Source organism: Phodopus roborovskii, unplaced genomic scaffold (genome assembly GCF_943737965.1).
Source record: "Phodopus roborovskii unplaced genomic scaffold, PHOROB, whole genome shotgun sequence".
Lineage (NCBI taxonomy): Eukaryota > Metazoa > Chordata > Mammalia > Rodentia > Cricetidae > Phodopus > Phodopus roborovskii.
The window spans coordinates 5,625,287-5,651,251 of record NW_026126639.1 but is presented as its reverse complement, the minus strand read 5'-3'; the positions used below and the strand labels follow the sequence as shown (position 1 = coordinate 5,651,251).

Genomic DNA, 25,965 nt, shown 5'->3' with positions numbered 1-25,965 from the left:
AGGGCTGGGCAGAAGTTCTGAATGCTGTCCCTCAAAGTTCTCTCTTTGCAGTGAGGCCACACCTCCGTCCTGTGGTGATACTTTGTTTCTGATCTAACAAATAAAGCTTGCCTTAAGGTCAGAGTGCGCAGTTTGCCCACACTAGTCAGCCATAGAGGCCAGGCAGTGGTGGCGCACACTTTAATCCCAGCACTCGGGAGACAGAGGCAGATGCACCTCTGATAGTTCATGGGTTACAAGAGATTGAATCTGTCCTAAAGAGAAACAGCTCACAAAGATGATCCTAGTATCTGGGATCGCACGCCTTTAATCCCAGCACTAGGGAGGTGGAGGCAGAGCTGTGTGGAGACTCCAATATCTGACTCTGAGGTTTTATTATTAAGAACAATTAGAATTTGTACTATGCTCTCCAATGTCACCATATGACGGCTGCACAGACAGTCCAGTCGATGTTCAAGGAGTTTTTATGTGGTTTTATGATGGGTTTTGTTGGTTTATTTTTTTTTCCTCCCCTTGAGACAGGACCTCCTGTAGCCTGTGCTGGCCTTGGCTTTGCACATGCCAGGATTACAATAACTACAGTCTACCTTACCTGGCTATCCAAAGAATTCCTGCTGTTAAGTTACGTTTACAAGGCAGAGCAGAGCTTGGACAAAGCTGGAGCAGGTGAGCAGCAAGTTTGTCTAGCTGCTGTCCGTGGCAGAGTGCAGCCCTCTGTGAGGCTGTCCACTGAGGGCCACAGAGGGCCAGTGAGAGCCACTGAGAGCCACTGAGGGCCAGTGAGAGCCACAGAGGGCCAGTGAGAGCCACTGAGGGCCACGAGGACCACTGAGAGCCACTGAGGGCCAGTGAGAGCCACTGAGGGCCACGAGGGCACTGTCAGGCCTCCTCAGTAACCAGAGTCACTGATCAAAGGCAAACACCAGAAGTGGAGACAAGGCAGCTAAGAAAATAACTGTGCTCACACAGGCAGAGGAAGATTAGAGGCGTTGTGTGCAAACACTCAGAGCCAGGGAAACCATGGCCTGCCAGCAGGTGCCCCGCCCCCTTGTAAGCCAGAGAGCCCCAAAAGCACCCTGAGGTGCACAGCAGTGTGAAAGGAGCAATGTTAACTCGCGTGAGACAATATTCTTACATGTGTTCCCATTTATATCAAACCAGTGACGGCATACATCATAAAACTGGCACAGCAGACGTCCAGTGTAGACTTCAGGCCAGATTTAACAGTCTCTTTACAGACTCCTTGTACTGAGTGAGGCTCGCCTCGGTCTCGCCCTCGTTCTTGAGTCGAACAACACAGTTCTGGTAGTCTCCAACCTCCTTGGTCCCCAGCAGCTGCTCCCTGCTCGGGACCATACTGCTGTCTGCGGCTCTCATCTGCAGCAGGGTTTGCAGAACGTTTCTCTCTGAGGAGCTGTTTTCCCACACATACTCTTCCATGTCTTCCTCGGTCTTATTTTTTTCCCATTCTTCAGTTTTCTGAAAGAAAAAGAGAAGTTCGGTGTGGGATAACTAAGCCCCAATGGGCCTGGCCGCTGGCCTAGAGCATGCGCAACAGATATCTCCTGACCGCCAGCCTGGGTCAGCCAGAGGGCCTTGACTACAGCACAGGAGAGATGACGTGCACCTACGGACAGCAACCCCGGCACCTCAGCAGATGCAGCTCAGTGGCTCTCCTCCCCTGGGGCACGGTTACGGGGTATATAAGGCTCACCCCCCTCTGGAATAAACTGAGCTTGTTGATTCAACTTGTTGGAGATGCCTGTGTCATCGGTGTCCTGCCTACTCTCCCCTACCCCCAAGGGACACCCGCTGGGATCCCGCAACAGTTGAGAACTCGGGGAAATGCTATCGAAAGACAAAGTTCCTTTGTTTTCGGGAAGAGGGAATATATTCACGGTCCCTGTCCACACTATGCAGTGACAGCCATGGACACAGCTCCAGCTACACAGTGCCCCCCCCCCCCAAACTTCACTTCTCAGACGGAAAGTTCTCTTGCAGGTGGCTAGTCTAAGCGTGCCCCTTCAAGCCCCTGCTCTCGCACTGTCCTGGAACACAGGGTGGGACGGGTCTGCTGGGCCTGAATCATAGCACATCAGCACTTAAACTGGACGACATGTGCTGCCTAGTCTGGCCTCAAAATCCCCGCGGAGCCGTGGGCGGCCCTGAACTTCTGACCTTACTGCTTCTGCCGCCCAGCTGTTTAACCACACCTATGGACATCTCTCACATTCCCACAGTTTAAGATAAGGAGCTGATAGAAGTCTTATCTTTCTAACACGTGGGCATCACAGGAGACAAAGCCATGACAGGTAAGCCAGGAAGAGGTGGACACATCTGGACGCATTCACAGTTGTTTTGGCAGAGGAAGTCATGACGTGGGGGACATATATGGATAGACAGTTTTTGCTTTTTGTCACGGCAGCTTCATGTCCTCCACGGCTGTCTTGTTATTTCACTTTCTGTTCCTGTACTAACAGTACTGGTGTCCTGTTACCATGTCACCTAAGGCACACTGTGCGCAACTGAAACGGCGGCTCACAGATGACAGGCGACAGTCGGCAGGCACGCCTGTGCTCACCTTTAATCCCACGCTCAGGAGGGAGCTAAGTGAGATAGGCCAGCCAGGGCTACAAAGTGAGGCCACATCTAAAAACAGCAGAAGCTCCTCCTCCACCCTCCAGACTTTGTCAAAGACACAAAGGCAGTAATATTGTTCATGAAGCACATCATTCTGGAATATTCACTATTCAAGAAACACAAACACATCATCTTACAAAAGCCTTCCTTAGTCTTTTCCTCTGGCCTTGAACGTGCAGCTTGTATCAGGTGCCCCAACGCTGTGATACGGTGTGTGATGTCCCTCCCCACCTGGCTACACTGCTGCTACAGAACAAGACACAGCAGACCACTCCAGGCGCAACCCAAGAAGAGCAGGCACACGGCCCACCCCAGCAGCTACAGGGCGGGCTCAGACTCCATGAGGGCTACATGAATGCGAATCCTGGCTGCAGGACGTGGGAAGGTCTGTCTGAAGAGTCATGGCCGCTTTATCCCTTCCATTTTAAGAGCGGAGGTTACTTTATCCAAAGGGACTGACACTGAGGTATGAGCTGGGGCTGGCAAGTCAGCCCAGGCTTCTAACAAGCAGTGAGATCGCCTGTAATTTCACAGTGCTGAGGAGACAAAGTCCCGAGGGCAGACCGGCCTACCCTGGCCTGCTGGATCATGAAGCTATAAAGGGGCTGGCCTTCACCAACCCCTACCTCAGACTTCTGGGGAACAAACAGCCATCCCTACCCAGGCCCAGAGCGCCACGGTGAAGGTAAGGGACAAAGAGAGGTACTCTCAATCAAGAAGCACGAGAAGCTGCCTGCTGGGGAGACAAGGACCCCTCTGATGGACACTATCACTTGGAGCTGCTGTGGGCTTATGGGAAACACATATGGGAAACACAACCCGAGCGAGGAGGGCGCAGCAGCACAGGACAAGCTCGTGACCTCACCTGCTCAGAATCCAACAACTGTGAGGAGAAGGCCAAGGCCAGCCTGGCCCACAGACAGATCTTGTCACAAAACAATGAAAGCGTTGGAGAGGTGGCTCGGGGGTGACAGACATACACAGATCTTCTAGAGGACCTCAGGTTTAGTGCTCAGCACCCACCCAAAGGAAATGCAACTCCAGGGAACCCAAAATCCTCTGGTCTCTGAGGGAACTGCATTTATATGTACACACCCATACACTCAGACAACCCACGCACTTAGAGACACCCATACACTCAGACACCCCACACACTTAGACACACCCATGCACAAGCAAAGATAAATCTTAAAAAAGAAAACAAAAAAACTAAAGAAAGTATTTGGCATGCAATAAACAAAGATGCAAATAGAAGGAAAATGAAGTTAATAACCATGGGAGAAGCACAGGATGGCCTCAAACTCACGGCGATGCACCTGCCTAAGTGCTCAGCTGGGACACTCAATTCACCCAGACACTATCGCTTCATTGGCAGCAGGCTCAGTATTTTCCTTAAACAACAATGGCTATTCTAATGGTAATAAATAACAGCAGTATTACTTTGGTCATGTCTAAGTTCACGATAGTCTGACCTAGGTCAGGTTCTTACTCAATCCACCATCAGGCAATGTGCTGTGGGGACCCTTCTGCCTGTGAGGCCACAGTGGCAGAAGGAGCCAGGCTGAGTAGCACACAGCCTCTGGAGTTGAGGGCCAGCAGACCCAACTTTACAATCTCAGTTTCCCTCTCTCCTGCACCAGCACCGGAGCAGCCAGCTGTCTGAGTTTCTTTCCTTGAAGCATTGTTGGAATGCAAGGGTTTTAAAGTACAAGTAGCACACGCATATACATTCCACACCGCGTCATATCAACACCACAGAATCCCACATCACACCACCCACATCACACACAAATCCCACACCACTCCGTATCATATAAATCCCACACCACACCACACCACATCACATAAATCCCACACCACACCCCTCCACACCACCTGTATCACATATCAAACTACACTAACCATATCACATAAGTTCCTTGGGATGACTGAGGCTCCCACTATAAGCTAAACTCGGTCACCAGTGCTGGAGAGATGACGCAAAGTTAAAAGCACCCGCTGTTCCTGCAGAAAATCTGTTTGCTTCCCACATCCACATGGCTGTTTATAATGCTCAGTAACTGCAGCTCTAGGAGAGCTGATACCCTCTTCAGACATCCGTGGACAACTCCATGCATGCATGCGGTGCACATACATGCAGGCAGAACACTCATACACATAAAAGAAAATAAAAAAAATGACCATTTAGTCAGAGCTGGGGTACTTTATAGACATTTTTGATAATTTTTAAATTAAATTTGAAACAAGCTTGCTTTACAGTCAATCCCAGTTCCCTCCCATCCTCCCCTGTTCCCCACCCCATCCATCCCCTTTCTGCTCCCCAGGGAGGGTTAGGCCTTCCATGGAGAGCCTTCAAAGTCTGTCACATCATTTGGAGCAGGGCCCAGGCCCTCCCCCATGTGTCTAGGCTGAGGGAGTATTCCTCTATATGGAATGTGCTCTCAAAGTCCATTCATATACTAGGGATAAATACTGATCCATTACCAGAGGCCCCATAGACTGCCCAGGCCTCCTAACTAACACCCACATTCAGGGGGTCTGGGTCAGTCCTACTGTATAGGACCACTCAGTACAGACACTTACTTTAATACCTCAACATTTGCAATGTAACACACACAGAGACATACACATAGACACACACACACACACACACACACACACACAGACACACACAATGTTAGGTTCTGACACTCACTATTAACTCACTGACCTCTCACATAGCCCTGTGAGTTACAACTGTTATCATCTGTTTTACAGATCAGGAAACTCAAGCCCAGAGCAATTAAATCGTTTGCCCAAAACCACAATGGGGCTCAGTGGTAGAACAGCAAGACCCGGCGAGAAGAATCTCAGGGCAAACGTGTTCTACGGAACAGCGAGACCGGGCGAGAAGAATCTCAGGGCAAAAGGGTAGCGACTGCTTGAACCTAACATCCTCCTTTGCCGCAAATTTAACGCAGAACATGCGAGCTAGTTAAGGCCGTCAGCACACGGCAGGGACAGAGCTAACTGCTTCCTCCACACAGACCTGCCACCTCCTACCACTGTACTTACATCTCTCTTTGACCAGGACTCGAATCATAGTAATATTCCCCGATTCATGACTACAAGACGCTGTTGTCCTACACGAGGGAAAACAGCTTAACCATTAAAAAATAAAAAACTAGGCTGGCAAGATGGCTCTGTGGGTGTCTGTGGGTGAAGGTACCTGCTGCCACGCCTGATGACCTGAGTTCAATCCCTGGGACCCACGTGCAAGGAAAGAACTGACTCACACAGGTTCTCCTCTGACTCCCGTGGGGCACTATGACATGTGTGCCCCTCCTCCCAAATACACATAAAATAAACATTGTAATTTTTATAGCTATAAAACGGGAAATTTGAAAAAAATCCTTAATATTAAAAAAAAATCCTGCCAATTATCCCAGCTGCCAAGGTTAAATTTTAACTGCATATGTCAAGAAGTTCAAGTCAACCTGGACAAGTTCTAAGAGCAGTTCACTGAGTATTGTGTGCCACCTAGTACTGCACTAATGCTGGGCAAACAGAGAGGTGTGAAATGCTGGCCTTGCCCACTGTAGGTAACCCTTTTTACCAGGACTGCCAGTTCCCTAGTAATGACAGAGACTCACTAATTATAAAAGCTCGGCCACAGCTTAGGCTTGTTACTAACTAGCTCTTACAACTTAAATTGACCCATTTAAAAATACATGTCAGCTGGGGAGAGAGGGGAGGAATAAAGTCCTTAAACAAGAAATATAATGGCTGAGTGTGGTGGCACACTTCTTTAATCCCAATGCTTCAGAGGCTGTGGCAGAGGCAGAGGCAGAGGCAGGTGTCTGTGAGTTCAAGGCCAGCCTGGTCTACAGAGTGAGTTTCAGGACAGCTAAAAAGATACAGAGAAACCCTGTTTCACAAAACCAAAAAATAAAAGTAAAAGAAATAGAGTAATAAAGAAAGCCCATAAAGATGGAAACTACAGAGAGTCTGGATACTATGTTATTGTGTTGTCTTTTATTGGGAGCAACAGCTGCTAAAAGACATTTGATTATAGATGCTGCTAGGTTATCCCAACCAATTTAAAAAAAAAATGCCTTGACTTCAAAATTTAAGTCTAAGAACATATTACTTGGGAAAATAGATTCTGCTTTGGTTTCCAAAGAAAATGAGAAGCTGTGGATTCCTTCCAGACTAACATGGCTTGATCAAACAAACCTGAAGCAGTGGAGTTGATGGGGAGGACAAAGGGGGACAAGGAGAGAGGACTTGGGCATTAAGCATATCCCCCTTTTTCCCAGCCAGCGGGGAACGGACTGGGAAGGAGTGGACAGTGAGCCCAGCACTCAGGGGAGGAAAGCCCAGATGAGCACCAAGGGCCAGCATTAGACCCCCGCTGTGCCCTCGGGAGCCCAGGAAAGGAAGATTCCTGAGGGACAGACGCTTAATCAGAAGGCATGAAAGCTACACAGCCAGCTAGTGCTCTAGATCAACTTCTTACTGGATTTTATTTATTCCAAGTCAAGGGCTGTGCTGAAGCTAGACCGACCAGCCCTGGCCCTGAGAGAGAGAAGGGATGCAAGCAGCAGCACCCGGCGCCGGCCGCAGACCTCCTATCTCAGCACAGACTCTCCGCTGCTACGGAAGTATTTACAGTCAGGTCCCCTTCAAAGTGGCCTCTCCTGATGAGTACAAAATGATCTAACTTAGGATTGAGGTTGTAGTTCATGAGCAGAAGGGTCTGGCTTGCTCCCAACACCTCCCATAAACACCAACTTAGAGATGTGACAGCCAGGGAAAGAGCCAGCCTAGGGGAGGAAAGAGGCAGCCACAGAGCGCTCACTCACTGGCACGGAGCTCAGGAAGCCCCGCGCTCAATGCGCAGCATTAAAATACAAACGGGTAGTAAGGTGAAATCCAAACAAGACGCACATCCAGTCTGTTAAAAGAAAGCCTTGGCAGCAGCTCAATGTCAGCACCCTAGGGCCTCTGGGGCCCGCTCCCAGCCTCCACGCCTCCCTGAGCCTGCCTGTGGAGAGCTCACAAACATCACAGCGCACAAGGGAGCAGCAGGGTGTGCAGCCAATAAGACTGAGCAGATCTAGCCCGACTTCAGCTTACAGAACTCCGTCAAGTTACATGTAGGCTGTTCACAGGGATTCACAATGAACGCACTTGAAATTCTAAAAAGTTCACTTAGTATTTTCAACTAATTACTGTAGTTACTGAGAGTTCATAATTTAATTGCTAGATATTACAAAAAATTCTCCGTTGAGAAGGAAACCTAATGTCAGAACCTAGATGGCTTACACACGGCCTTCAACGCTAAGAACGATGACCCACGCAGGAAATGACAGGGCCAAGGCTCGAACACAAGTCTGCAAGGCTCCACATGCCGAAGGCTGACTCACAGCACATCAGACCGAAACTCTAACACAACTCATCTCTCGTTAGGGCCAGCACTCAGAGACCTGGGAAGTGCTGGCCGTCAGTCCTGAAGCCACACTTGGTGATGTCTATGCCGACTGAAGAGAATTGACACTGTTACAGTTAACTTGTTTGATTGGCTACACAACAAACATTCTACACTGAAGTCTAGATGAACACTTTTTCTGAAGTAGCCTCCAGAGACTCTAAAAAGCAGGGGACATTCCTGTCTGCACACCAAGTGTCCGCACACTACTGACAAGCAGTGGCCCGGGCAGGGGCTCCAAACGCTGGACCAAACACCAGGTGGCAATGTAAGCTTCAAGTAAGAATTCCAGGCCGGGGAAGGAAAAACTAATTCAATCCAGCAGCACACCCGTCCTGGAGCCCTGCAAAGCTCCACCACTCATCCCTGCCTCGCAGGGTCTTCACCGATGCCGCCTCTTCAGGAAGGACTCGGTGCCAAACGTCAGATGGGAATTCTTTAATTACAGCTGTTTAGGACAGTTACGCGTGACCTCTTACTCTGGCATCAAAGCAATTGGTACGAAAGATGAAAGGCTTCTTGCATGAACCCAGAATACAGCCTTACTGGGCTCTATGTCACGGAGTCACAGAAAGAATCCCCCAAGTCAACTCTCACTCAATTCATAATTTATTGGTGTCTGTCATTTCCTCTGAGCGAATTCACTTTACAGTCAGCTGCAAACAAGATGCTCTAACCTGGCTGGGTTTTACTGTTTGTTATTAACTCTTGGACAGCAGCTATGGACCTGTAGCTAATTCAAACACGCTCTGGGTTCAAAGGAAACTTAATTATCCCAAGCCAACGGCAATTCTCAATCAGTTGACAGGAAAGATATTAACTGCAGCATGACGACATTCCCAAGGCCAGGGTAGAAAGCACAGATGAATCATGGCGGAGAACCCTGCAGAAGGAGCCGGAGGCTGTGTTTTGCTACTAATCCTGAAATAAAGCTTTGCTGTCCTACCTGCCTCTCACTTGTGTTGAGCTGGTCACTGTTAGTAATAATGAAATGTAGTGAGCAGGCTGGACAGAGCTGCATGTACTCACCAGGCATCACTGAGCGCTGGCACTAACAGGGAGATGCTTCTGTCCTGGGTCCCCACTAAGGGTCAAGGCATGGGGCCACGCCCCACTGGGAAGCCACAGTATCAACGAACGAATCTACAGAAAGCTCCCATTCAGTTCCAACCTCCCGTGTCTCTAAGAGCAGGGCATAGCGGCACTGGCCTGCAAGGCCAGCACTAAAGAGCCTGAGGCGGGAACAGTTCCAAGACCGGGCAAATGAACGGCCGGCCTTACCATCTTCACACACATTTAATACACACCTGCAGTACATGACACACAGCACTCTGAAGTCAGCCTCTCTCTCTCTCTCTCTCTCACACACACACGTGTACACACACACACACACACACACACACTTACCCAGGACTCATGGTACAGGACTGTGAGGAGATACAGTGCATAGTCATAGTTCTGCCTCTTCAAAGGGCATCTTTAAAGAGAAAAGAACGTCAAAATTTCAGCATACAGGTAATTTGTAAGACACTAAAGACAACAGGTATGAGTCTTTGAGTTTTATCTGCCTTAGGAAATTCTGTGCTTGGAATATTCAGGACGGCTGGACTTGGAAGCACTGTGTGAGGCAGAGGTAGGTGCAACTCTGAATCTGAGGCCATCCTGGTCTACACAGTGAGTTCTAGGCTAGTCAAGACGACATAGTTTGGGGGTGGGGAGGGAGAGGAGAGAGAGGGAGGGAAGGGGAGAGGGAGACAGATAGGGAGAGAGCACCACAGCTTTAAGCTACTTTAAACGTGACATGCCCAAGCCAAGTTCTCTTTACCGCTCGTGCTTAGAGCCAGGTGGACAGCACAAGCTTATCTATGAGTCCACTGGAAAAGCAGGTCAGACAGACTAGGCTGGAGAGATGCTCAGCAGGTAAGAGCACTGGCTGCTCATGTAGGGACCCCGGGCTAAGGTCCCAGTACTCACAAGACAGTTCACAAAGCCATCTGTAATTTTAGTTTCAGGAGACCTGACGTTCCCCTTCTGGTCCCCGTGGACACTGCACGTACATGGTACACAAGCGTGCATGCAGGAAAAACACTCATACACATAAAACAGAAGCAAATCCTCATTAAAAGCAAATGCTGATCCTTTCGAAAATAAGTTATATCATGTCTATTGCTGCTACTTTAAAATTGAGCATCCTACTATTGAGTAAAACTTCCCGGAAGAATGGCTTTTAGGACAAGACATCACATTCTCTCTCTCTCTCTCTCTCTCTCTCTCTCTCTCTCTCTCTCTCTCTCACACACACACACACACACACACACACACACACACACACACACATGCCTGGACTCACCTGTCTGTTGAGATGGTGAGCACATCAGTGGTCTTACAGTACCGGTCTCCTACAAGTTTAATGAGTTTCTTTTTTGCATGGTTGTCTAAATTCAAACTTGAAAGTTTAACCTTAAAGATACAAGAAAAGAATATGCAAAAATCATATAATCTGCTTGAGAAAAGCAGCACTGCTGCTCAGATCAACAACGAACTCACGGAAACAGAGCTCCCCTACTTCTCTGCACAAAGTCAGCAGACGCAAAGCACGCAGCTGCGATGCTGACGCTCGCACCTTCCCCGCAGAGCCCACACGGTGAGCTATCGCCGAACACGGGAAGCACTGCAGCGTAACCGCACACTGACACCAGGAGAGCGAGCTGCTCACGCGGCACAGACCCAAGCACTCCCCACCACTCCGCCTTGAGACCGGGCTATTGCAGCACCGCAACTGGCTGAAAATGGCACCCTAAGCTGTAGGCTCTGGAGGCCGAAACATCACACCAGGGAAGAATCAACAGCCCCGAGAAGCAAATACGGGTCCCATGGGCTGTTAGGAACTCATCTCGCAGGCTGGCAAAGTGCTGACTGGCTTAAAGCTCTGACCACCAAGCTAGGGACCTGAGCTGGACGATCAGACCCTACAGGGTACAAAGAGAAAACAGACTCCCACAAGTTGCCCTCTGACCACCACACAAGGGCACGCACACACAGACACACACACACAGACACACACAAATGAACACGATTTTTATAAAGCACGTGGGGGCCTCCTAGCAAAGTTTTCTCTCCCTCACCCCATCACCCCCCTTCGCCGGACGGACCTGGGATTAAACCGTGTCTGGCTGGCATGCACTTCCCAGCTCAGACTCTTCTCTGTTCTTTAAAGGGTGATTCTGTAGCTCAGTGGTGGAATGTTTGTTTAGCACCTGCACAAGATCTTGGGTACAACCCCCATCCCCAGCAATGCAAGCAGACAAATGCTAACTCTATTCCTACTGGGTACTTTTAGGATACACAGAGTTTAGTACAGTTCTTTCTGTTTGCTGAGACAGAACCTATGTAACCCGGGGTGGCCTCAGACTTGAGACTCTCAGGAATGGCCGCTTCGATGCCAGGGTCACAGACTGGCCTGTGCCACCAAGCTCATCTCTATGCTGGATTTTCCAGGGTACTCCGTACAGCGTAGTGGTGGCACATGAATGGCTGTGCAGTGCACCTGGCCTTCGCTTCTACTTTCCATGGAATTAGTCTTCCTGGAGACCACGCTGGGAAACAGTGACTGAATGAGACAGAACTCTTTAGTTCATAGAGAACTGTGTCAAGGGTCAAGGTATTAACTAGAGATAGGTAAGTTTGACACTAGAATATACTTCAATAAAATTTTTTATTATAACAAACTATCTAACATCGAGTAGCTTTATAAAGAAATAAGGTTTAGTCATCTACAGTGCTGGCCCTGTAGGAAGGAACCATCACATCACAGGACTGCGAGCCAAGACAGCAGCTGAGGCTTAGCTCTCTGAATAACTGATCCAGGTCTCACAAGAACCCTAATCCTTCCCAGGAGGTACTCCACGATGAAAGAACTCTCCAGGCCCAGCTCATCATTGCCCCACCGAGCAGCAAGCCCTCAAAACACGAGTCTTCAAGGACAGGCGGTAACCATAACCACGACGTGGCAAGCACGGTTCATTCTCTAGGAAGCATCAGGAGTAAGAAAGCACTGAACTCATGAGGGAGAAAAAGGAATTCTAAGATTCTTCATCTCTAACAACCCTGCACAGCAGCTTATTCACCCTCCCATTTCCCCACCAATTACAAACCTCTGAGGGCCAGAACAATGACTGTTTTGTTCTTGGAAACGATACAGGAAGGTATTTGGTAAATTAATAAATAAAGTTTATTTTTAAAGAAAGGAATTGAGTTGTGGCACATGAAGTTAGGAGGACAGCTGGGTTACACAGTGAGACCCTGTCTCAGATAAGGACTCACTACCACATTCCCTCCGCAGCAAATGAGAACCAGTACAGCCGTCTGGGAAGAGTGTGCATCAACAAGCAGGCTATTAGCCTGATAAATAAGCAACTCATCCTGTGATAACTACCTGATAACAAATTGTAGAAATATTTATATGAAAATAGCAAAGTGTACTACTTTATGACATACATATATCTATGTACAGTGACAGCATACAGTAAAACGAGTCTTTTATATTTGGGTCTATGAGGATATACCCTAACAGGGTATATTAGGTATACCCTAGTGAGAATAGAGTGATTCTTCTTTTTAAACACCTTTTTAAATTACAACATTAAACAATAACATTTTAAACTCCAATTTTTATGACAATGTTCAAAAAAGTGGCAGCAATGTTGATTACTATTGCAACCATTCTTTTAAAACTCACATTAATAGCTTACCACATCAGACACTCTGAAGCACTTCAGAAGTGGCCGTGTGACATTCACGCCACCTGCTAGCCCACAAGGCACTGCACACTCCTGTCTCTGAGCTGGACCAACACTCTGACTTCAAGGCCGAGTGCCAGTCATGGCCTCTCCTCCCAAACACAGTTTACAAGCTGCTGCTTTCACAGTCGTGTGCTATTAACATTATCCCCAACAATGCTGCCACTTACAACCACAGGAGGCTATAGTGAAATGAGCTACCCTCAAATGTCTACACATCAACACAAGAACTACACCACACTGAGGAATGTCTAAGCACATAAAATGTGACAGAACCAGTACCACACGTAAGAACTGAGCTAGGCTTCTAGGTTTGCCACTTACTCTGTAACTTCAAGTCACTTTATCTCCCAGGAAGACTCAGTTTCCTCAGGACAACTTAACTCACAGGATTTTTGCAGAAACATATGAGATTAACAGAGGAGAGCACTTTTAAAAGTAAAGCCTTTACAACCAAAGTGTCTCTAATCCTGAACAACTTCTATGCCTACTGAGCAGAATGTAATACCTATTTCATTCTGTTAATTTGTGGAGGCAAAAGCAGCTGTACCAAGGGTAAAGTCTTACATTCAGACCCCCAGCAGCCACCAGTGGACGCCTGTAACCCCAGGGGAGCCCCGAGCAGGCTGGCTAGCTGGCCTAGCTAGACTGTCAAGCTCTGGTTTGAAAGAGAGGTCCTGCCTTAATTAATGAGGAGAGTAACCCGAGATGATTCACAACTCAGGCATAGAGCTCCCATACATACTTACACAGGCATGCACTCACACATATACGAGCCCACAAACACACAAGCAAGCATACACACATGCTATCTACCACACACAGAGACAAACACATACATACACAAACATACATACATGCATGCACACGCACACACAGAAACAAGCATGCACACAGAGAAAAACAAGCATACAAGCACACAGAAACAAGCATATACACAAACACATGTACACACACACCACAAATACACATACACACATAGAAAGTGCACACACATTCACAGAAAAAAAAGGCATACACATATATTGATATGCTACACACACACACACACACACACACACACAAATAAATGTGATCCCTCTAAATACTACTGCTGTGGTTTAGACGAAATGTCCCATGGGCTCCTGTGTTTGAAGACTTTGTCCCCAGGTGGCCCTGCTGTACTGACATTTGGGAGATAGGGTCTGGCTGGAGGAATCAGGGAGCATGGCCTCCATGCCACGGCCTGGTTCCACTTCCAGGCCAATCTCTCCGCTTGCAGATCCATGGATACAAGCAAGCTGCGCACGCTCCTGCCATCTTGGACAGGGGCTCTCCTGCTGCTGTGCTTCACCAACAAGAAATAGCTAGCAAGATGAATCTGCCCTAAACTGCTCTGTTAGGCACTTTGCCTCCGCAATAAGAAAAGTCAGGGAAGGAACTACAGTATAGAATTGGTTTCCCCTCACCTTCACCACACCGCTTTAGTTTAGTCCCCAGAATTCACACATACAAAGGTGGAAGGTGTAAACCAACTCCACAAAACAATGATCGTTTAATAAGTTAGCGATGTTTACGCCTATGAAATACAACAATCAGATGATTACAAAGCACAATGCCATCCCATTAAACACACAATGTTGCATGAGCAGTAAAACACGCATTTGTTTAATAATCACATACAAAATGCACTCACAATGTACCTAAGGACAGTCGCGGTGTTTAAAATGTCCTTACCCTTAATGTCACCACCCGTGCTTTGGGGTTTCGAATGGATGGTCCTGATGACACATAATCAGCTGTATCAATCTCAATTGGAAAATGCTTCTCACATTTTTCATCACTGTCTAGTGCAGCCGGCCACTCAGTGCAGAAATCTAAGACGACAAAAAGTTACCTGTTTATAGCTTTCTAAGTGATCCCCATGGTAAGATGGGCTAGCAAGTAGGGCGGTTACTGAATACTCTGGAGTCACGCAAGCACAGCACAGGCTCTCCTCTCCTCTGCACCGGACACGCGTGCTGATATTCCTCATCCACCCCCAGGCTCCAGCACTGAGAGCGAGCACACTCCCTTGATGGATGTGTCAGACTCTGCCAGTAGCTGCCGTTTAACTCCCCTCTCCCAATAACAGGCAGACAGCCTGCTGCCCAGAGTCTATCTACTGCTTGTGAACAGCAAGAAGCAACGCTAATTCATTCCCAAGTCAATATCACCAGAAAATCAACATCAACTGAAAGGAGCTGAAATCCCTGAAGGAGCATTCTTCCAGAAACTGACTTACATCATCGAAAGAGGGTCCCAACACTAACACCTGCTCTTCCATGTGACCCCAGTGAGCCAGCAGGTAAAACGGGAAACACAAACATCTTGTCCTCATCTTCAGGCAAGACACCCCAGACAGACCTAGACCACAGCAATTTTCCAAGCACTGTGGACAGGGCTCTCTCATTCCCCCTGAGCAGAGGCATAAACTCAGCTCCCAATTTGTTGATGCGGAGTAGCTGCCAGCTTCCCACAGGTATCTGATTTCACGCTGCCTACTCCTGTCAGGTCGGAATGAAGAGGACTTTCAGCCGAGGATGAAGATTTCTCACACCGGGGGCTCGGCTCAGCCCTTAAGAACCTCATGCTAAGAACAACTGAAGTAATCAGTTCCTCAGGTTAAACGGCAGACTTCACAGACCCAGGCTTCCAGAAAACCTGGGGGACACCGAGGCCCTTTGCCTGCGTCATTTCCCCAAGCTAACAGTTTCCCAACAGTGGTGCTTTATCTGCCTTCCTTTATACTTGACCAGAGTTGATAAAATGTCATTCTGAGTCACAAAGATTCTCTCCCATCAGTGGCTTGTGCTGAGGCAGCAGCAGGTCAGGAATTCAAGGCCACCCAGGCTACACAGGCCTGCCAGAGTGCGCCACCCTGCCAGACCCTGGCTCAAACAAAACAAAACCCCACAAAACAACAGATCCCTAAAGCCTGTATTTGAGGAAGGAGGGCATCACTGAAATGCAGAATATTTTGATGTGAAGACGATAACAGGGTGAGACTGATCATATCTAGCGTGGATTCAGTATCTTGCACCATGCCGCAAGCGGGCCGCCAAGTACTCACAAGAGGCCAGTCTGCTTAAGTACATGGACTTTTTGGTTTCGCAGAGTATTTTTTTTCTTCTAAACTGCAAATAAGTCACTGCAATCACCAGATGATAACTATAGTTTTTACATTAAATTACCTAACTTATGTGTTCAGAAAACGCAGCCAGTGGAAAGCACATTACAGACCCCATTAGAGTCTCATCTGACAGGTGCCACAGTGGTCGACTTTGAAGAAAGAGCCTTGGCTTTTATTTAACTTCTCCTCTGGTTACTCAAGCCTCGCTAAATTGCTGACTTTCCTGCATTTCACTTTTTCCACTTGCAAGTCAGACACGGAATCTGAAGTGACCGACTTTGACAGGAAACCGAGAAGCAACCCTGAAAACCTTGAGTCTTCTGGAAGATGCAATCTCAAGCCAGAGATGGCAGGAGTGTAATTAAGGGAATGCGAAAGTGCTCTTCACGCTCTGTCTGGAAGAGTCCTCCCGCCCCGGTGTACTGTGCACAATCCTTACTTCTATTTAGGAATCACAGAGCTCCTGCATCTAAACAATCAGCGGCTAGAACACAAGCACATTTAAAAACACTGTTTAAAAAAGAAAAATGGGTCGTCAGGCAAGATGGCTCAGAGATGCCTGCTCCCACGGCTGACTACTTGAACTGGATCCCTGGGACCCACACGGTGGAAGGAGGAAACGGATTCCCATGAGTTGTCACATATGCACATCATGGCAAGCACATGCCCTAACATATGTATACACGCACACAGGTTTTTAAAGAATGTAATTTTAAAACTTTTTAAAATTAAAAAGGTGAAAAATACAATTTTTCATGGTATATAGGAAGGCATTTGTTTACTGGCTTTCACAAGATTTAAAAAAAAAAAACCAATTCAATCTGTGTCAAGTGTGACATTGATTTGGAGCAGTTGTCACTTTTAGGAATGCTGTAGGTTTTGTTCTTTTCCTAAAAGGTGGAACTAGTACTTTACACTAGGATGCCATCCAGAACACACTCTTCAACAGCTTCGGGCCAGAAAAGAACTCAAAGGTGTTTATCCTGTATGTACGCACGTGGCGTGTGCCCCGCGTACAGACAGACAGACACACACTCTCTCTCTCTCCGTGAAAATGCTCGCCGTCACGTCACCGCTGCTGTTGGGAGTGGTTTTACTCTGCGGGCTCACTTGTGTGAGCTGCTGGTACTGCTTCGGGAATCTGTCGAACCTCTAGGAGGTAGGGCCTAGCTGGAGGAAACTGGTGTGGGGTTACCGCTTTATCTGCTCATCTGTCAAAAGACAGTAAGACACCTTACACTCCAGCTGTGTCAGCCAGGAGCACGTAGCCACGCCTTCCCGTCACCGGCAGACAGATTAGAACCCACAAACTGTGAATCCGAACAAACCCCCTTGTAAGTTGTTTCAGTCGGGTACTCTGTCTCAGTGACAAGCACAATAATCTATGTGGGAAGGGGACCCCAGTGAGCCCAGGGAGCAACAGCACTACTCCTGCGGGTCAGATCTGCAGCCCCTACAGCTACTTCCGCTACTTCCTCCTAAGCATGCGCGGCACACAAAGCAAATCCTGTAAGTTCAAGTAGACTCCGTCCTCTGAGAGTAGTTCAAGAACTAAGTAATTACTGAAAGACTTTTCTGGGACAAGAGGAAGGGAGGAAATAGGAGGAGGCTCCTACTATTTGATGAACACATACATGTATCACTTTTAAGTCGTTTATGTTTTAAAACAATCAACCAGGCCAAATCTGTAACTGTAGCACTCTGGAGGCAGAGGCAGGAAGATGACTGCATGGTGGAGACCAGTTCATTCTACACAGCAAGTTACAGATTAACCTGGGTTACACAGCAAGACTCTGCCTCAAACAAACAAACAAACAAACAAACAAACTCTGCTTCTGTTATTGTATAGCTATTAAATATTCACAATGGTGTTTATTTCTAAATGCAAAATGAAACTGAGGTAACAGCATCTACCATCTGGTAATTTAAGAAAAAAATTATGGCTTCACTTTGTTTTTTGTTTCTTTTTGTCTTGTTTATTTGTCTTTTTGATAGTCTGTTAAACCATCCAGGCCAGCTTCAAACTGACCACGCTCTTGGCTGGGTCTACTGACCTCCAGAACTACAGTATCCATAACCACATCCTGGTTTCAACCTCTATTTCTGATGAGATTATAGTGCTCAGCACTGGCTGCTCTTCCAGAGAAAGGACCTAGGTTTGATTCTCAGTACTCAGTGCTGGCTGACAAGCAGTTCCGATCCAGTTCCCTGGGATCGGACACCCTTTCCTGGCCTCCTTCGGGACTAGGCATGGTACACAAATACATAGACAGGTAAAATACCCATTGTAAGACAGTGATAATAACATCAAACAAACTGCTTATACAAAACATCTATTATGAGTATTTGTTTAATGGAAGAGGGAGGAGGGTGGTGCCTTCTTGGAGCACTACCCAACGGCAGACTTTGGCAGGAGCACTATAAATTTCAGGCTAGCTTGGGCTACATAGCAATATACAGGACACCTAACAAAGAACAACAAGACCCTCTCAACAAAGCAAAGAGAGAAGGAAAGACACAGTGACTTAGAACATGAGGCTGTGTCTTGATAGACTCGAGAGTCTTTATTGTACGTTAAAACTGGTCCTCAGTTACCAGAAGAAGACATACCTTTTAGAGCTTCACAGTGCCTTTTAATCGCCACGGGAGTCAAATGCAGAAAATTGGGGATCTAAAATAGAGACATTTTAAAAGGATAAATGACAGCCAAGTCTCCCCCACCAACCCCCTCTTTTGTGAGCTGAGGTCTCAATATATTTCCCAGATATTTTCTAACTCAGGTTCAAGTGACTGTCCTGCTTCAGCCGCCCAAGCAGCTGGGACCACAGCTATGCATCATCATGCCTGCTGTGTTATAAACCCGTGAAAAGATCATCTTCTTACAAACTAAACCACAGGCCCCAAAAATCACGTAAGTAAAATCTGACAGCTCATCGGGCGTTGGTGACGCACGCCTTTAATCCCAGCACTCGGGAGGCAGAGGCAGGCGGATCTCCGTGAGTTCGAAGACAGTCTGGTCTACAGAGTGAGTTCCAAAGCCACAGAGAGACCCTGTCTGGAAAAACAAAACAAACACCTGACAGCTCTTCTACAGCATTAGCCCCAAGCATGGACAGCTGGGAAGTAGACTCTGTGTGACTCAGTTCTGACCCAAACCAGATGGCACACTTCCTTCCTGACAGCAACCATGTTAAAAGAAAAGTAAGCACCACACTTTCACAGCATTCTTTATGCCTTGTGTCTACAGGGCTCATGTGCAATTCCAACACAGAACTAAAGCATGCAGCGTGTGTTGTGTCTACAGTGCTCATGTGCAATTCCAACACAGAACTAAAGCATGCTGGGTGTGTTTGCTCACACTTGTAACTCCAGCACTCAGGGAGACTGAGGCAGGAAGACTGTCAAGTCAAGGTCACCCTGGGCTACTCAACAAGACAGTCTCAAAAGAATAACAACAACAATAATTTGAAAGCACGTAAGGATTCCAATCTATCAATCTCCCAATTCTCCAAGAACCCTGGTATATTACTCCTGCTTTGACACAATCAGCACTTTGTCAACTGAGTTGATTGCATTTGTTAATTACTTCTTTCAGAAAGTCTCCTGTAGGCCTGGCTAGCCTAGAACTTGCTACAGACTGCTGACCCTCGGCATGTCCCACCACACTCAGCTCTTAGCTGGCCAGTTTAATGAAGGTAGGATGCATACACTCACGCTGACGGGAAGCATAATATCAAAATTCAGGAAAGGTCAAAGAGGCGATTCCTTTCAAAGCAGTAACTTTTACACGCACACATTGTTAAAGTGAGTCGGAGTGCTCTTTTTAAGCCTCATTTATTGTCTTTTTTTAACGTATGAGAGTTTTGCTGATGCAGGTCGGGCAGTGAGCGTGCTCAGTGACACAGCGCAGGACAGGTATCAGCACCGACAGGGACAGGATGGGACACTCTTCTGTCTGCTCTAAGTTCCCTTCATCTGAAGATCCGCTCTGTCTGTGTCTGCCTGGGCATGCCCTCCTGGGCAAGTCTGTTACCCACTGTGGGGTGCAGCACCCCTTGTCCCGTTCAGCCCCTCCTCCTCCTCCTCAACAGCTTCAGAACTAGCACGTGAATCAGGAGAGAAAGATATATAGTGAGTTTGAGGCCACTCTGGGCTATGATTCGCCTAAAAAAATGAAAATCAACTATCAGTGTGGAATCTGCCTTCCTGATTGTCAGTATCAGATTATTTTGCCCTCCTTAGTTCCACTTGAAGGACACAACAGGAAAGACCACAAGACCAATCGATCCTTATTAAATGCCTACAGCTCTTTGAGTCGTCTTTACCACAGACATTATCAACTAAAAAGATCTGAAACACGATAAGCTGCTTTCTACCGGACCCTTAGCACCTCGGCTGGGGGTGGGTGGGGGACGAGCACCCACTTGCTGTGGAATAACCCTTTAGCACACTGTGAAAATGTGTTGCTCTCACTGGTTTTAATAAAGAGCCCATTGGAAGGAGGTTGGGCAGGAGAGTCAGACTGAGACAACACTGGGAAGGAGGAGCAGACACAGATGGAGGAGACACACATGGCATGCCTAAAAAAGATCCCCCACAACGTGGTAGAGCATAGGTAAGAAATATGGGTGAATTTAAGCTGAAAGAGCTGGCTAGTACCAAGCCCGAGCTACGGGCTGAGCATTTGTAATTAACACTAAGTCTCTGTGTGGCTATTTGGGAGCGGGTTGGCAGGACAGACGTCTGCCTACACCCCCAAGGAGCTGTCTGAGCCCAGATCCAACACTCACCTTTAAAAGCTCTAGGTTCCCCTCCTTTGCCATGGGCACGCCCTTCCTTACTGGATAACCCATTCGAATGGGCAGAGGTACAGCAGAAGGTTTAAATGGCGCCGCAACAGGGTAAACACTGGGCCAGTCCTGGTCAACATCCATCTTCTCGGTCCTAGGAGGTAGTGCCTAAGAAACGTGAAATAATTAAACTTTAAATATAAACATAGTCTTTAAGACAAAAGCTGTAACTAAGAAACATAAAAGCTGAACTATGCTACACAAACATTGATTCCCAGGACTATGAGAACCTGAGAAAGGGGTTTGCTACGCACACCGACCGGCAAGGTGAAAGGAAAGGACGGACTCAACAGAGCTGTCCTCTGACCCCACGCTCCGTCCGTGGCACACGCCCGCACACCACACACAACGACAAGTAAAACAGACTGATTTCGAACAAATTTGTTGCTTAAGTGAAAAAAAAAAAAAAAAACAAAAAAAAACACAGAACTCGGCATAAATACCTCTGTGCAGCTGCTTCAAACTATGACAAGCTCTCCTTTAGTATCACATTTCCTTCACAAGAGCTAACAATTGGTTTATGAAGTTTATAAAAAACCTTGAGGAAATGTTAAGAACTAAGAGACAGGACGCGGCTCAGTTGGTAGAATGGCGCTTTAGCTTGTACAAAGCTCTGGACTGGACCCCAGCAACTGGGTATGGTGGTACAAACCCGTAACGCCAGCACCCGGGAAGTGGTCACAAGCTCTAGGCCAGCGGCGGGAGAGATGGCTCAGCAGTTAAGAGCACCGGCTGCTTTTGCAGGAGCCTGACCCCAGCACCCACGTGGTGGCTCGTAACTGTCTGTAACTCCATTCCAGACAATCTGACACTCTCACGGCCTCCTTGGATACCAGGCACACACAACATGGTACACATACACACAGGCTAAACATTCATACACATAAAATAAAGACAGGTATTTAAACATCTTTTTAAAAGTTCTAAGCCATACGTCTTACAAAGCCAGTTTAAGGCCATCCTGAGCTGCAGGAGACCCTGTCTCAAAAGGAGAAGGAAACTGGGGGGGGGGGGGCAGGGGGAGTAGCAGGGAGGAACTTGGGAACAGGAGAGATAAGAGAGTGTCAATATTCAGGGGCCAGTGAGAGGGAGGGCTTGGCACGCAAAGGTGCTTGCCACCAAGCCTGACAACCTGAGTTCAGTCCCTGGACCCACACAGAGAGAACTGACTCCTAAAGTTTTCCTCTGGCATGTGCCACAACACACCACAAACACACACACACACACACACACACACGACTTTTAAAAAATGTAAAAATAAAGAGCAAGCACTTTGAGATAGGTTAATTAAGGTTAAACAGATTTAAAAATACATAATGTCTTCAAGCCTGAGATAAATGCCTGGAAAGCTTGCTCAATCACATGGACACACTTGTATGCGTTTAAGTGTTACACAGAAGGGGATGGCCTCCATACTAAGAGTAGGGTTTGGCTCACAACCAGTTCCAGGGAGCTGATACCCTCTTCTGGCTACACAAGCACCAGACACAGACATGGTACACATAAATTCTCACACACAAATACAGGTGCATAAAAAATAAGTATTTTTCTAAAGTGGGGTTTGGACTGGCAACATTCTATGATGCCCATCTAAATACCAGCATCAGGGTGGCACACGCCCAAGTGAGTATCGTTCCTGTGAAAATTACCGCTCTAGATGATGGACTGATGCTTGCGCCTTTGACTCTATGCCTATCACCCGACCTTAACTCGTAAAGATGCCCAGAGGAGAACATCTGGTGAGATACATACTAACTGCTGAAGGCATCGTCAGCCTGTATGCTGGCTTTGTACCTGTTTTCCGGGCGTGCTGAGAAAGCCTACCTCCTAAAGCTGACACATCCTTAGATTATTTATTAGAGACCCTGCGAAGCGTACTCTGGCAGTAGTAGACTCACTTTAAACTTCAGAAATCATTAAGATAGAGACAAGTAAACACATACATACCTTTCTTCTTAATGGCCTTTCACCTCTGGATGCCGGACCTAAAAGACAAACGTTTATAATGTAGCATTGTTCAAAATCACTGGCCTAACACAGCTGAAGGCATCTGTAACATGAAGATGGAACAATAACCCATTTTCTTCAAGTTTAAAGCAGAGTGTGGGGACAAAGAAATCCCACAGAAATTATGACACAGAGAACACTTAAGAAATACCATCTGGGCCAGGCGGTGGTGGCGTGTGCCATTAATCCCAGCACTGGGGAGGCAGAGGCAGGTGCATCTCTGTGAGTTCGAGGCCAGCCTGGTCTACACAGTGAGTTCCAGGACAGGCTCCAAAGCCACACAGATAAACCCTGTCCCCCTAATCCCTCCCTGCCAAAAGACACACCTTCCTTTTATATGAGAGGGCCTTACACTGCAGCCCATGCTGGTCCTTAACTTGCTGGAATCCTTCGGCTTCAGTCTCCCAAGAGCTGAGATTATAGGTATGCAACATCCACTCACTCTCAGCTAACAAAATACTTCCACTAATTTAAAGGGTTATAGCACAGTAGGTTCATCTTCTCGAATTAAAAATCCTAGTTAGAGTTATGTGATTTGAATCTTTAAAGGCAACTGATTTGAAATGTCCAATGACAAAAACTACCAATAACAAACTCATGAACACAACATTTAAGTCACAGGACGGTAGTAGACGGATCCCTCACATTCCAAGAGTACTTTGTACACAGCTTATTTTATGCATGCTGTAATGAGTGCTTGCCGTGCTGTAGAAAAGCTACGTTTACTAAGTACTTTTTCATGCATATTCTATGCTAAGACTACTCTTTGTCACTTCACGTAACCTTTCTTATTATGACAAATACAAGTATTACTACTGTCCTCAGAGGACGAGGAATTAAGGTCACTGCAGCAAGGCATATAAGATTTCTCGTGTCCTGGTCCACTGTCTCCAGTGCCCTGGGTACCTGGCCTTTCAGGCATCTCTCAGCTCTGCTCTGCGTGGCCTCAGGTCCCTCATTCTTCACCTGACATATTTGTACTCACCCCACAGCGCTCACTCTCTCTATTTACCACAAAGCAGGAATACAGTAATGAATACAATGCAGCTTTTGCTCTCAATACTGTTTGTAGCCTGCAGATGGTCTGTCCTGGGCGGTCTCCGCCTCCGTAACCCTGAGAGCTGTCTCCTGGGGAATCACTTCAGTTTATGCACTTATCCTAACTAGGGTTGCTATTGCTGCAATCAAACATCAGGACCAAGAAGCAACTTAGCAACTTCCACATCATACCCCATCACAGAAAGAAGCCGGACCGGAACCCAAACAAGGCAGGGACCTGAGGCAGGAGCTGGGCAGAGGCCCTGGCTGGTCCAGCCAGCTTTCTTACAGAACCCAGGACCATCCCATCAGCCCAGGGTGGCCCCACCCACCGTGGGCTGGGCCCTCCCCCAGCAATCGCTAATTAAGAAAATGCCTTACAGCGGAGGGAGGGGGCGCTCGTGCACGCGGGGGAGGGAGGGAGGGGGCGCTCGTGCACGAAGGGGGGGAGGGAGGGGGCGCTCGTGCACGCGGGGGAGGGAGGGAGGGGAGGGGGCGCTCGTGCACGAAGGGGGGAGGGAGGGGGCGCTCGTGCACGCGGGGGGAGGGAGGGGGCGCTCGTGCACGCGGGGAGGGAGGGGGGCGCTCGTGCACGCGGGGGAGGGAGGGGGCGCTCGTGCACGCGGGGGAGGGAGGGGGGCGCTCGTGCACGCGGGGAGAGGGAGGGAGGGGGCGCTCGTGCACGAAGGGGGGAGGGAGGGGGCGCTCGTGCACGCGGGGGAGGGAGGGGAGGGGGCGCTCGTGCACGAAGGGGGGAGGGAGGGGGCGCTCGTGCACGCGGGGGAGGGAGGGGGCGCTCGTGCACGCGGGGGGAGGGAGGGGGGCGCTCGTGCACGCGGGGGAGGGAGGGGGCGCTCGTGCCCGCGGGAGGGAGGGAGGGGGCGCTCGTGCCCGCGGGGAGGGAGGGGGCGCTCGTGCACGCGGGGGAGGGGAGGGGGCGCTCGTGCACGCGGGGGAGGGAGGGAGGGGGCGCTCGTGCACGCGGGGAGGGGAGGGGAGGGGGCGCTCGTGCACGCAGGGGGGAGGGAGGGGGCGCTCGTGCACGCGGGGGAGGGAGGGGGCGCTCGTGCACGCGGGGGAGGGAGGGGGCGCTCGTGCACGCGGGGGAGGGAGGGAGGGGGCGCTCGTGCACGCGGCCCCACCCCTGCACGGCCCCCTCCGCACGCGGCTCCCACCCGGGCCGGCGCGGGGTCGCGGGGTCACGGGGGCCGCGGGGTCACGGGGGTCGCGGGGTCACGGGGTCACGGGTCCCCACACTCACGCGGGCCGCCTCCCGAGGCCGCGGGCCTGACGGCGGAGGTGAAGGCGCGCGGGCCGCGCGACCCCGGGCACAGGATCCGCCTCAGCTGCAGCGCGGCGCCCGCCATGGCCGGAGGACGGCGAGCCAGGGCGGAGACGCGCCGCGGGAGGGGCGGGCCCGGAAGTGCGCGCGTGGGAACGGAAGTGCGCTGCGAGGGGGCGTGGCTGCGGCGGGGGGGCGGGGCGGGGGCGGGGGGCGGGGCTGGCGCAGGCGGAGGGCGGGGCGGGGGCGGGGCTGGCGCAGGCGGGGGCGGGGCGGGGGCGGGGCGGGGCTACGGCGGGCGGGGCGGGGGGCTGGCGCAGGCGGGGGGCGGGGGCGGGGCGGGGGCGGGGCTGGCGCAGGCGGAGGGCGGGGCGGGGGCGGGGCGGGGCGCGGGCGGGCGGGTTGGGTCTCTGGCGCGCCCCGTCTGCTGCTCCGTTTTGTTTTGCTTTGCTTTAAAAGCAGTGGCTGCTCCGAGTCGCCCTCCTCCTCCCGATTATTTGTGCGTCTGTGCGCGTCGGTGCCGCCCGCACAGGCCAGCACCGGGTGCCGGTGTCGCCCCAGCGGCCAGCAGAGGGCGAGCAGTTGGGGCCGATGAGCTCACCGATGGGGATGGGGATGGGGCGCCTATCCAGCCCATTTCCCTTTTCCCATCTCCCCTCCTCCCTCCCTCCCCCCTCCCTCCCTTCTTCCTTTATTTATTTTTTTTTTCTTTCTATCCTGTATCCCAA

At 49.3% G+C, this 25,965-nt stretch overlaps 1 protein-coding gene across 1 annotated transcript; it reads right to left on the bottom strand.

The window, feature by feature from the left end:
* Positions 1–1,066: 1,066 nt before the first annotated feature.
* Positions 1,067–25,335, bottom strand: Mrps35 (mitochondrial ribosomal protein S35). Its single transcript, XM_051173389.1, has 8 exons — positions 25,217–25,335; positions 22,858–22,895; positions 20,851–21,018; positions 18,671–18,731; positions 14,626–14,765; positions 10,461–10,570; positions 9,518–9,587; positions 1,067–1,479 (listed from the first exon to the last, which is right to left on the bottom strand). The coding sequence occupies exons 1-8, from the start codon at positions 25,320–25,322 to the stop codon at positions 1,210–1,212; spliced, it is 963 nt and encodes a 320-aa protein (XP_051029346.1). The 5' UTR covers positions 25,323–25,335; the 3' UTR covers positions 1,067–1,209.
* Between the last annotated feature and the right edge of the window lie 630 nt (positions 25,336–25,965).

Coding starts and splice junctions, on each gene's coding strand:
- Mrps35 (XM_051173389.1), bottom strand. CDS start 25,322: ATGGCGGGCGCCGCGCTGCAGCTGAGGCGGATCCTGTGCCCGGGGTCG. Junction 21,019..22,857: donor AAAGGCCATTAAGAAGAAAG/GTATGTATGTGT, acceptor CACGTTTCTTAG/GCACTACCTCCTAGGACCGA. Junction 14,766..18,670: donor GCACTGTGAAGCTCTAAAAG/GTATGTCTTCTT, acceptor TTGTCGTCTTAG/ATTTCTGCACTGAGTGGCCG.